The sequence below is a fragment of the Cyprinus carpio genome, chromosome A9 (assembly GCF_018340385.1).
Source record: "Cyprinus carpio isolate SPL01 chromosome A9, ASM1834038v1, whole genome shotgun sequence".
In the NCBI taxonomy this organism is placed as follows: Eukaryota; Metazoa; Chordata; class Actinopteri; order Cypriniformes; family Cyprinidae; genus Cyprinus; species Cyprinus carpio.
The window spans coordinates 18,210,378-18,224,409 of NC_056580.1; the positions used below are offsets into that span (position 1 = coordinate 18,210,378).

At 35.8% G+C, this 14,032-nt stretch overlaps 1 protein-coding gene across 1 annotated transcript in view; it reads left to right on the forward strand.

The window, feature by feature from the left end:
- LOC109096000 (integrin, beta-like 1) overlaps positions 1-14,032 on the forward strand; it is a 37,578-nt gene that overhangs the window by 240 nt on the left and 23,306 nt on the right. Inside the window, exons 2-5 of the mRNA XM_019109669.2 lie at positions 1,714-1,916; positions 9,471-9,617; positions 10,666-10,788; positions 11,557-11,697. Of these exons, the coding sequence (XP_018965214.1) occupies positions 1,714-1,916; positions 9,471-9,617; positions 10,666-10,788; positions 11,557-11,697 (614 nt within the window). The remainder of the gene's footprint in view (positions 1-1,713; positions 1,917-9,470; positions 9,618-10,665; positions 10,789-11,556; positions 11,698-14,032) is intronic.

Genomic DNA, 14,032 nt, shown 5'->3' on the forward strand with positions numbered 1-14,032 from the left:
ACTGTGCAGCCACGTTTTGCTGACAGACTGGATTTTTACAGACCAGAAAGTTTCTGTTTTGTAGTCACAGCTACAAGTCTAAGGCTTGTAGATTTCTATTTTAAGCTATTTACTCTTCTTTCTTTTTTCATTGCCAGCAATGGTTTATTTCTTTTACTGGCCCTTTAAGTCAGTTTTTACTTCACAGAACATACAGTATTTCCTCAACCCCTTAACTGTTACTCACATTTTTGAACATAGACGTGAAAGTGCATGATCCAAACTTAAATTTTTATAATTCATGAATGAAAACATTTTGTCACATGATTTTGATGAACCATTTTCATGGTAATGCAATGTCTGATTTTAAAATGGTTTTCAAAGGATGAATTTTGAGATTTTAAGTTTTCAACTGATATATAATTTCTGATGATTTCTAAAGTGTGATAGATAAAAAGACATTTTTTTTTTAAAAAAGTTAAGAATTCTTTTTTTTTTGTTTTGGTTTTTTGGGTTGAATCTTGTCATAAATTAATCTATTACTTTTCCTACATAATTTTTAACAAGAAACAGTGGTAAAACATCTGTTTAGAAGTCTTAGACCTTTCCAACGATATTTAGTTTGTCATGATTAGATTAGGATTTAATTGTAAAATAGTGAAGTAAACTAAACCCACAGAGGGGACGGGTGACAGTTAAGAGGTTAAAATCAGAAATATATATACCTTTTTGATCTCTTCCTATGGTTTTGGCTAAGGTCACCAGTTGTGTGACTGTAATTTTGACAAATTACTTAAGTGGTTTATACATAGCAGGTGCACATTTACCCTAATGTGTGCCACAATGAATGTTTATGTATGCCCTCGCTGCATTGCACATAATCAGAGACAGGGACTAGAATCAAAAAAAATATGCTGTTGTGGCTAACAGACTTGTTCCATGTAACTGCAACCATGCTAAACCCCGGAACAGTATTTGCTTAAAATTTTTTTTTTTTTAAAGTGTATTTTATTACCCTGTAATGTGAGAAAGACCAACTGCAGAGATGAGAAGCAGAAGAACACCACCAAATGAAACATTTTTCATAGGGGAACTCGGGTGAGAAAATAATAAACAGTGGAATACAGTCCATTGTTTGTTTTCAGTAGGATTGTAATGAAATTTGTGTTCTTGACTTTGACTGCATTTTCTTTTTAGACCTTTGCAATATACTCTTTGATATTACATTATATTATATTATATTATAATATATTATATTATATGGTCCTCAAATGTAAAAAAAAAACTTGAAGATTAAAGTTATTTTTAATGTTTCCAAATTCAGATCTTCTAGCAGACACATTTGTATGGACAGCGTCTAGACATGAGTTTGCTGTTCTCTGTCGGACTGAGTGCTAGCAGAATGATATCTTATGAGTCATGGCTCCATTTCCACCGAAGTGGTGATTTCCACATGACCTGCATTATAGAGTTTTTTTTTTCTTTAAATATCAGCTTGCAAGCATACAATAAGATACAGACACAAATTCTGCCATAATCTGATCCATCCTCAGTAACCAAACAAAATTTTTCCTCCAGAAACCAAGATGAGTTGTCATTACTGGTGAAAGGGAGGATTGCAAACGACCACCCACCCATCCACCATCTGGCATATGTTCATCTACAGGGGAGGAATAGAGGTTTGATGTGGAAGGCAAAGGTCACGGGGTGAATGAACAGTCTTGTGTCTTGCAGGCAGGTGGGTGGAGGGTGTAAGATCTCCCCTGAATCATCACTGAGGCGCTGTCGGACCCCCGATGGTTTGATCTGTAGTGGGAGAGGTGAGTGTGAGTGCGGGATTTGCATATGCCAGGTCACAGAACCTGGAACGTTTTATGGACCACGTTGTGAATGCCATGACTGGATCTGCCCGACATATGACGGGAAGACCTGTGGAGGTAAGAGCTTTCTCACACTCTCCCAACACAGCATTTCCACTTAGTCCTTCACTTACTTGTGAATGTCATGTCTTGTCTTCTGCAAAAAAAAAAAAAAAAGGCTTTGTAGACATGTGCAAGACACACATCCAGCTTCACTAAAGTCCTTTGATGTTCCATCCAATGCTGTGTCATTAGCTACAAGGTCTCATTTGAATTTCACAGTGCGTCTATTCAGCCAAACATAGGCAGTTTCAAAGGAGCCTGTTTGGGTGCCATGTTGTTCTGTAGCAACCCTCTTTTTTTTTTTTTTTTTTTTTTTTAATTTTGCAGAGACTGCTTCAAAGGATAATTTTCACAGATACTTCGTTTCTGTGTTGAATGTTATTTCAGTAGTTTCCACTGGATGGTGAGTGTGTGCAAAATTTGGTGTGAGTCCAAAGAAATCCATTAGCAAAGACTCCTGAATAACCTGACTTCCAAACCCTTGACTAACAGCACCATGACCTACCGATGGCTTTGAAACATTTTATAATAAGGACACAGTGGTGCTGCTAGTGTAAGATATTTACCCTCCATAGAAAGCAACTGTGACCATCCACTTTTCAAGCTTCTTGGTTCTGAAAGTATTATTCTTTTTTTTTTTATTGACTTTTTTTTAGAAGTTCTTCCATCAAGACTTCAAAGCCATGAACCGAACCAACAAATGTCATATTTTTGCAACAATTTCGGTTTCTAGAGTAAAAGTGCCTTCTCTGTTTAGGATAATGGGTAGTGAGGTTTTTTCTTTTCTGTTGAAAAAGAATATTGAACATATTTTTAAATAAAGTTAAACTCACTTGGACTTCTGCAGAATCATATATGATCTGTGACTGGTCTGTGATTTCAACTAAAAATAATTTTTCCATGAAGAATATGAATGGGGGTTTTGCTTACTTTACTGCTGTTGCTCTCTATAGCTGTAACATATTGATTTTCTGCACTGAGTTCTATACTCTTGAAATTAGCAATCCATCTGATAGACCTTGAACAAAAACACCCATCTATTTCCATACCACCTTCAGTTCTGATCTGTACACACAAGAGGCTGAGGACCACTAATGGAGATATGTGAAGCTGGAAAGAAAGATTTATTTGTGGAGGCATGTTGTGAACCACTGAAGAGCTCATTAACTTTGGAGCATAGCTGATAATAGGGTTTCTCTCATGGTTATGTATTCTTAAAAAGGAGGCCACATATGGACCAACATGACTTTTTCTTGCCTAACATCAAGGCTATACTGCACATCTATGTCAAAATACCTTACATCTCATCCTTTAAAGAGAAAGCTGGTTTTCTGAGCTGGTTCATGGCAGTTTGGGATATTCTAGACCTGTAAAAGGATTTTGATGATGTGCCAATTGTTCACATTCCTATACTATACTGTAATTGAAGTATTAGAATAGCATCAGATGAAATTTATACCACAAATACTGCAAGAAAGGCAGTTTGTCATCTGTTCAGTCTTTTTGACCATTACACAAAAATATCAGGATGTGCAAGCTGAGCAGCATTGTTAGTATATTGCTCTGAAACACTGTCTTGTCATTTCAATCAGCATACAGGGCATATAAGGTCTTGTTTACATGCTCCAGTTTTATAACCATAACCAGCTTTTTTGAAAAACATATAGTATTCCCTGACAATAAGCTGAATTTCTTTGCCTTCCTTTTTTATTTTCTCATTTCTCATTACAAGATCTGTATGATAAGTGGAGCATGTAATGATAAATACATTTCGGTTCTCACTTAAGAAGAAAAACCTGTCTTGGTCTCTGGAGAGTTGCATTTGTTCAGGGAGACTCCATGAATCATTTTGCTTAGAAAAACCTGTTTTTGTTCACTGACAAACAGATAGACATGACAGCATATCTTGACCCAGCAATACGACTCCAAACTAGGACTTTAGGGTGCACAAAAATACACAATGTTTTTACCTGACACCTGGTCACCAGCTGTGTGATTTTTTTGTTTGTTTGTTTGTTCGCATCTCCAGTGTTTCAATAGGCAACATGTGATTGACATATGTGAATATTTCCTTTTTATTTGTTGTCACCGAATAGCACAAAAATCCAGCTGTGAAAGCATTTCCATAGGATTTGAATTGTTTGTACAGACTGAGAAAAATGGAGCACAATTTCATGGTTTTCTTCTCTTTTTATGTGACCTGGTTTTGCTTTTTTCTTCTGCTTTATGGGGACAGAGCTCAACATGGCAGTTCTTTTTCACTTTCCTCACTCATTTTTCCCTCTCCCAAAACAAGTTAATTGGGGTTTCAAGGAGCCACGTGAAAGATTTGGCACAGCACTGCCTTATCTTTTTTCTCTGTAGCTCTTTTCCATCTGTAGAAATTCTCTCAGCGACTTGGTGTGACCTTCATTTTTGATCCTGTGGTGTGATGCATTGTCCTTTTTCATCAAGCAAGTGTTGCCATCTAGAGACCTGTCCTCTCCAATCAGGTATTTGTGAAGAACAGATTTATGATAATTTATGTTCACAGAATGTTATTTTATATACATCAATATACCCTTATATACCCTTGAGATATTTTGCTTTTTTGATGTGCTTGAGTGAGCATGTCAGAATAGTAATCTTCCATGTTTTCAGGTCCCTGTGGAACTCTCTCAAGATCTTTCCTCAGTCTTTTTGTTGTTGGACTTCTGTTCTTCCCAAGAACATTCTGATGGAGAAATGACTTCAATGTCATATAACCAAATTTTTATTTTTTTTTTTTACTTGAGTGCCACGTGTTTAAAACACTGCCTTGCACAATCTAATAAAGACATTTGCACATATGTTGAGTAACCAATAGCACTATTTAAAATATTTAGGTGAAGTGTGATGATAGTTTGCTTACATACTGTATATGATGGGCTTGACAGCAGTGTTTATGGTTCTGGTGAACAAACATACTGTATGCATTCTAGCAAGCCTCTGTCACCATATAGTTTGAGTACTAACTCATGCAGCAGGTCTGATCCGTATTTCAAAATGAATGGAAAAGGTCACATGCCTTCCAGGTCAGTATGCACTTGGGGATACAATAGAACAGGAAATTGTGTCTGAACAGGGGACAACACTGTGTCATTTCACTGCAAATATGAATGATGATGCCAAAATGACATTTTAATTTCCTCTCTGGTATTTCATCCAATTAGTAACACACTATAAAATGTCAGGTGAGAGGAAATAGGGAAAGGATGAACATGACATGGGCTGGACTTGAACACACATCTCCCATATGAGCGCTACAGCTCAAAATGCTAGACCACAGATCTGACAAGTATCATCAATCAAGTATCATCAATCATAGATTGTCTATAAACTTATTACACTCAGTGACCCTCATTCTTTACATGATTTTCTTCATCACTGCAGGTCTGCTGTAGGTATGCAGCATTATTAACCAGGACAGATATCTCCCTCACACCCAGCCCAGCCTAGCACATAATCATTTCACGCTCTAAAACGTAAAGCAGGAGAACAAAAAGGCGAAATAATTACCTCACTGTCTTGTTTTATACAAAGCCGCTGTTTAACAGGCTAAGAGGAAAAAATGTCTTCAAGATCAAGCTAGCACATAAAGGCCCCAGTTTACTAAAGGCTTGTGTAGATAAAAACATATGCAAACTTCACTGAATGCTGATTAACAAAGAGCCTGCTGGAAATTGCGTGTTTTGTAATGCATAAAAAATCTTGTCAGTTTTTGTGGATGTTCCTCAATGGAATTTCCCTTGCCATTTCTCTTAGATTGCACTGTGTTTGTCCCAGTCCAGTGTTAAACTTGTTCGATTCATTTCACAGTGCAACCCTGTTTTATTGACATATTTAGTTATTTATTTTTCTTGTTTTGATATGTACAGTATAACTACCGTAGACTGCATTTACACTAAAAAATAATGTGCAGAAACAATTTTCACTCATAAATAGCTAATAAATTTCACAAATAATTACAAGGAAACAAGCAAGTAACAAATTGGATTAAATGTCACATTTTGAAGTAGAATAGTATTTTTTTGTAAAAATATATTGTAGTTACAAACGTTACTTGTTGTGAGCCAATCATTTGTTACAGTTTCCTTTTGTTTAGTGATTTAAAGATGTTGATTGAAATGGAAAAACAGAAGGCAAAAAATATTTTAGAAAAACAAGCAAAAAGAATGCTGCTTCAAGGTAAAATAAAATGCTAAATGTAGATATATCTACTGAAAACAGTAAGTACATTCTTGAGCCGAAAATGTTTGCATTCTAAAATGAGCTGGTGGCTGCTCAGAGACAACATTGCCTGCGATTTTGTGACAATACTGTCTATTCTTGTTTCCCAAAACAAATGATTGTAATCAGAGTTTACGCCCCATATTCCTATGTCAGTATTTAACATGGACAGCACTGTCTGCAATTGGAACAGCTATTAGCATCAGATGACTCATTAATCTGCTCGCCGTCTACAATTTATCTGATGAGGACACACCGTCTATTAATACTGTTCACAGCTGTTTAGAGTGAGTCATACAGCTCAGGGTGGATATGGCCATCTTGGCCCATCAGCTGGGAGGGGGTAAATTATGCCCCTGGTGGCATAGAAGCCAGGACAGAGTGGACAGCAAGGATCAAACTCTTCTTTCCCCATTTAGGTGGGTGGCAATTAATGTCAAAGTGATTTTGTGTGCGTGTAGGATGGCATCAAATGACTTTCAAGAGAAACATGACCTCAAAAGTTAAGAACATATTAAATGGCACTGAAAGAAGAAATTTGTTACTTCTTTTGCTTTGTTCTTGTTTTTAGAATACCGACATTGCTGCCTTCTGTAGAGCTACTTATAGTTGAACTTCTTTTGAAACTGATGAACCTTACACCGTTAATGAACTGAACTAAAACAACACTGAGTGGGTATAAGCTAAAATGACACTATTGTCTTTTTTTTTCTTTACAGCAGAATCTGAATGTCTCTATAATTGGGTTGATTCAGCCAATTTCCTATTTATTAAAGCTGCTTTGAAACAATCTGTTCATATAAAGTGCTAGAAATAAAAGTGATTTGACTTGATTTGACTTTAGAGTCATCTGTACTGTTGGTAATAATGTTCATATTCATTGTCACTGCATACTTGTGTTTATATATTTTTATTTTATTGTATTTTACTTTATTATTTTACTCATTAGCTTTTTCTTCTTCTTTTTTATCAATTCCCTTTTTTTTCTAATTTCCCCCCGGGTTAAACAGTAATTCGGTTTAACAAATGTGCAAAAAAAAAAAAAAAAAAAATCATTTGCCCATTTATTTAAGGTCAAATATTGGTTCAGAGGAAGATACCCCCACCATATTGATAATTTTATTTTGTAAAGTTTGGTAATGTCTGAAACTGCGCCATTCACACTGAACAGGAAGTTGTTGTCCCACAATCTGCCTGATGTAGCAATGAGGATTGCCTTTTTAAAGGATCACATCATAGCCAAAGTCCAAAATAGCTGGGCTTATATCGTAACATTTGCAACACCAATTTGCTTTTAATATATAGGGCACAAGACAGATGTATGCTCCATTTGTTATTAGCATAAATCTTGCCTTTCCCTCCATATTGGCTATAAAACACTGAATGTTTGTGACAAGCAGCCAAGACTCTCTGGTAATGAGTACAGGCGCAGAACAAGGCTATTGTTAAGGACTGATGGATAGCACTTGAAGACGACATCAAATTTACATGATGGATTAGTGCAGGGAGTGATTGAAGATGACACTTCAGGATGTGCTAAAGGAGCCGAATTTACAATAACAGGATATATTTGTAGCATATTTTATCTGCCTTTTTTTTTTGTTTTTTTTTTGCACATCCTTTTTCATCCATGGAGTCAAGAATAATAATAGGCAATCATAACAATGGTCTGATATAGAAAAATAATCCCACTTTTGGTACTGTTGCATGCATATTAATAGGAAGAAAGAGGAGAAGCCAGAAGAGAAAGAGAGAGTGGTGGAAAATTAATGAAAAAGGTCCTTAAAGTATTTGAAATAAGTGGTGGAGCTGTTAAACTGCAGGACAGACTTTAATTACATGTTATTAAATCCATTTCTGTCTGTCCAACAAGAGTTCTGTGGTGTGAGAAGCATTAATGTGATTTTTACTGACCCTGTGGTTGCAAAGATCTGCAGAACTTCATGACTCAACCTAAGCCAGACACATTCAATTCTGTTCCTGGAGAGCCATGTCCTAGAAAGTTTAGTTCTGAGCCTAATTTAACTCAGAACTAACTAATCAAGGTCTTCAGGATTACTGTATCATTACACGCAGTGTTTGATTAGGGTTAGAACTAATGCTGTGTTCTAGTTATTTTTTTGAGCCCGTTAATGGTGGGTTTTTGAGACGGTTAATGAGTTTTTAGATTTATGGGTTTGTAGCGTTAAACTGCCTGAGCGCAAGGAATTGTAGCTAGATTATAAAATTTATTGCAATGTTATATTGTCCTAAAGTCTATTTATCACTGTGTACCACTTCCATAAACACAGCATCCATAAGCAATATTATCCGTAAGGACTGCCATTGTTGTTTCGCGGGCTATGTGACATCAGAGCTCGGAACTGGGAGTACATCGATCTAGTACGAGTTCACAGGTGGGAAGTCACAGGTTTGACTGCCGTTCTGGTGCACTTTCACTAGTAGAAGGTTGGAAAAACACGGGTTACGGGTTGCCTGGAACGCAGCATAAGCTCTGTAGGTCGTGGAATTGAATATCCCTGACCTAAGCTTTGCTTTCCATTTTTATTTGATTTGATTTGATCCTGTAATTCACCTGCACATATTAAAACATATTAGGTCATTCTTTTAAAACTTGGATTTTTTTCGTGGTTTTTAAGAGGATGTCAAGCAATCTGCCTCATATGGCTAGCTTCTACCGTATGGCACATGAATTTGTGCCAAAATACTATAGAATACACAGTCATTGACATCAGCAACAAAAATATATGGGAAATGTTTTTTTTTCTCCCTTTTAACACTTCATAAGCCTATTTATTTTGCTTTGCTTTGTGTCTTCACGGGCATTAATGCCTGAACCCGACCTGTTCAGGGATGACCCTGTGATCCAGTCTGACTGAACATTTTTCATTTTAATGAGTTCAAAATTTGAACAAGTGTAAAAATAAAATACTTTTACACAGATCAGTTAGCACACCTCTAGTGATAGGGTTGTGCAATTGTATAATACATGCGGTGTGGAAAGGAACCATAAGGAATCTTCAACACCTTTTAGCTGTGAAAAGCACATGTGTGAAACACACAACTTCCATCCTAGTCTCTGTCAGGGTTTCCTAGGTAGGCATGCACACATGAAGAGTGTTGATGTCTTTTACATCACCCTGGCCTTTACCCCTCTCCAAACACCTTACAAATGTGTTACTAATCACATACTCGATCTCATAGTATGCTCCTCCAACACAATATCAATTGTTATCAACCCATAACAGTGTGGGCCTGTTTCATGACTCCTTGTTACTCAAAACAACCAATAACTGTATTTTGTATGTGTGTCCAATGCAGATCATGGGATATGCAAATCTGGAAAGTGTTTCTGTTATGAAAACTGGTTTGGGGAATCCTGTCAGTACCAGGAGGAATGTTCACTCTCCAGCAAAACTAGTAAAGACCTCTGCCGCAATGCCCAGGGTGTAGTTTGCTCCAATGCAGGTATGATATTTGGTATTGCATGGGGACCTATATAATAGAACTAAAGGTCAAGATATGTGGCATGCAAACATTCTTTCTGGGTGGTCTAGAAAATAACAGCCTGCTTGTATTTCACACCTTCCCCCAAACCCTGTACTTAACCCTCACACCAACCTAAACATTAACTTTAGGTGATGTGTCTGTATGTTTTTAGCAGGGAGCCCAGCTGGTTGCAGATATGCCTGCTATGTGTCACCATGTCATAAGTACTTGTGTGAACGTGAAAATGCTGTGTATCAGGATTGAGCAAAATCCAGAATTTAAGAATCAGCTTGTTTTAGGAATCATTTTATTTACACTTCCTTTTGAATTGCAATTGAAATTTAAAACTAAATTTAAAATTGTATCAATTAAATATTAATTTTAGGTTTACTTATTCCTATATATATATATATATATATATATATATATATATATATATATATATATATATATATATATATATATATATATGTAGATTTTTTTCCTCAAATTATTATTATTATTTATTTATTTATTTATTTATTTTTATTATAACTATTATTATTATTATTATTATTATTATTATTATTATATTGAGAAAATTACAGTGTTCTACCATGATCCAATGAAATTGGTATATTAAATTTAATTGTAATTTTAATTAATATATTAAATTTAATTTAAATTGATACCTACATTTCTGTAGGTTAAATAATGTAATACTTATGAGGGGAGAATTTTTTTTATTTTATTTTTTTATGATGATGTATATAGAAAATTCATAATGAAATATAAAATTACACTTACAACAAATTCTTGTATTCTGCTATCTGCATCCCGTTTGCAGGCTCATTTCAAATTCAGGAATTCTAAGTTCATTCTCTGATAAAGTCTAAATGGCATGCAATTCTATATAGCCTTGGGTCTGGAGTGTCTGTGTGAGTCGGTGTGTGTCTTCATATGTAGAAGTATGCTGCTGTGTGGTGCTGTGGAGCAGTGTGACAGCATTAGATCTGTGGGTTTTGACATTGATGTGTCTGGCCGACAGGCACCTGTCACTGCGGCAGCTGCATGTGCCATAATCCCGATGGGAAGGGCCTGATCAGTGGACGCTACTGCGAGTGTGACGACAACGAGTGTTTGGATGAAGACTCTGGAGAAGTGTGTGGAGGTATGATCACACAGTGTCCAGTGCTTCTAGACTGATCTACAGTGACCCAAAATGTATTTGGACACATTTGTATGAATTTTACTGTTTTACGCTACTGCATTTGATAACAAAATATAAAAATCAAGTGGCATTTGCTTTGTTTTATTTACTCATCTTTGATAACACACTCAATATTGCAGCTGTAGGTCTTATGGGTTTGGAATGACATGAGGGTGAGTAATTAACGACAGAATTTTGATTTTTTTTGGGTGAGCTATCTCTGAAAAAAAAACCTGAAACTTGCTTACCCCGGATGCAAGCGTCACGTTAAAAGCAAGTAGAAACCATTATAATCACTGATGCTGTTTACAGAAGATACAGTACACAAATGCCCATTCAACCTGTGACAGAGTCTATGTGCTTGAGTCTCCGGACAACAGGACAAGTGCTTTAACACATCGGGTTTAATAAAGTTAATAAAATTTTTTATTAGATTTCTTTGAAGACAAGACTTACCACCTTGTGTAATTTTCATTTATCTTACAAGTAAATATATTTGAGATAAAAATGAAAGCCATTTTTAATGCTGTAGATCTATTTTAGAAAAATATATGGTTTTCAATAGCATGATTATATGTAAAAAAAACACCATTTTAAATGATTGACATCCTCATTCATTTAATGCCATTGCCATACCTGCATGTTGTCAACAATAATAATGTAAAAATAAAATCTCAAAACTCTGAAACTGATTTTCTTTCTTCTCTCTCCCTATATTTGTGGTTGCAGGCCATGGAAAGTGTTACTGTGGAAACTGTTACTGCTCGGCTGGTTGGCATGGAGATAAATGTGAATTCCAGTGTGACATCAGCCCATGGGAGAGTAAGCGGAGATGCACATCTCCAGATGGCAAGATCTGTAGCAACAGAGGTCTGTCTTTATGCAAGCATTTACCTTACTCTGACATAACCAATATTTCCTATCACCTTATAACTTTAACTAATAATAGATTCACTTAGGTTATCCTTAATGCTACTGCAGGGGCATCTAAATCAAATTAGAATTTTTATTTGAGGGGTTTTCCACCGAGAATCTGTACTGAAATAAGTCTAATTGTCCCATATCGTCTGTATACAACATAATTTCACCTGACAAGCACAAATGAGAGTGGGAAAATGCATTCTCCATTAAGACACATCAGGCTGCCAAAAAAGCTTTGTGAACCTCCAGGGAGCTTCTCTGAAATTGATTACAGCAAAAGGGTGAAGTGGTACACAGCATAAACTCAACCTCCATCTGAACCACTGTCTGTGGTTAAGTAATCTGCCCGCAAACCGTGTCCACTCATCAGAAGCAACCATGCACGCTGCTTTTCTGCCTCAATAGGTTTCTAAAAACAATAGCATTTTACCAGTTACACTTTCCTAGTGTTCCTAGTTACAGTAGTTACACTTTCCAACAGAGTATACAATCCCTCATGGCCTTCCTTAGGCATACTTATCCATACATTTGACCATGTATGTAATTTTATCATCTTATTTTCTGTTTGAGAGGAAAGCCCTCAGTCTCTAACAGGAATAAAGTTCCCGTTGCTCTAGAAGTGTGCACTTGCTAGTTCCAGATGGTGAAAGATATCCATTATTTTGGGCTCTTTTAAGCAATCCAGCCTAATTTTCTGTATTTTATATTCTGTTTATAACCTTCAATTATACGTTCTGCCCTGTGAATGGCAGGTCTCAGTGGATCTCTGCTATTGTGTGAAATGACAGCCTCTTTTAGTCAGTCAACCTCTCAATCCATGAAATAGCTTGCCCTTCACTTTGAAATACAACCATGCAAAGTTATACATTTAATAACCTTTTGGAGAGAGAAAAAAAGCATAAATAAAGCAAAAATGCTTAGGTTTAAAAAAAAAAGCTAATGAAAGCTACTTTTTAAAAAGAGACCAGAATTAAGGACCACATGTGCAAAGCTCTTACTGGAAGAGTCTGTTAAATGTGATTCAGACACATATGGGATGCCAAAGAGAGGCCTGAAAAGGGGGACAACTGGCAGTTGCAGACAGGCCAGTAAGTAAAGAGTTGTTACATTTACAAATGATGTCTGTAAAGAAAGCTAAGCTGGTGGGTCCCTTAGATGGGATAAAGACATTCTCAGTCTGGTCAAGGTGTTGAGACGCTATCCCAGGCTGAAAAAAGACTCCTAAACAGATATTTTACCAATGTTTTTTGTTAAAAATTATGCAGTTAAATTTATTTATTTAAAAAAGAAAAAATCTTACTGAACCCAAATTTTTGAACGTTAATGTATATCCACCCTAGTGAAATACATTTACATATTTATGTACTTAATAAAAAAATACCCTTACAATTGTATTTTTAGTATACTAAACTAGTATACTTAAAGTCTGCTAAATTGGAACAACTAATTTTGTGCTGAATGCAGTTTAATTGTGGGGTAGTACTGCTTAAGTCCAACTAATGATATACTGGAGTATATTTGATTATGCTAAAGTAGAACTTGCAAGTATATTTTAGGTACACTTTAAATATCTTGCATTCAAAGATCAATATTATTCAAAGATCATATAATCATCATCAATAGTGACATTAAAACATATTTTAGGCTTAATATTAAGAAATGTGCAGTGTGCACAAATAATACTCCAATTAATGTTTTATTATCATTTTTATATCAATAAGTCTACATATGTTAATTGATTTGAATTATACTTAGTATGAAATAAATGTAGTTGAAATATATTACTTTTTTACTAGGGCAATATTGACCAATACAGATTTAAAACTATCTAATATCGGCTAATAACTGATATTGTGGATCTCTAATTTATAGTTAGAGATGGTTCTGTGATGATTATATAACTAGCATTTGGAAGACACACTTGGGCTTCCATTAATCGTTTCTTCCTTCCCTCAATGGACACCCACTGAGTCTTAGCCAAGTGTAAGCAAGTCACTGATAAGGTTACTGAAGTGTGGGCTACTACATGTATCACTGTATTTGCTTTTCTTTGTTTTACACTAAGCCAAAATATACTCTTACAAGCATGACTTTAATAATACAGCTCATGCCATTAATTTAAGCATTTGCAGGAGATTGCATAATGCAGATCAAGTGCAATGTAAGGTCTATATTCACAAGAGGACAGATCTTTGACAGGCCTGCAAATGGCGGCGCTTTAGCCTCCTGCTCGCAGGACACCAGCTGGCTCGTTTCCCAGTGTGCTTTCACCACACAGATAAGA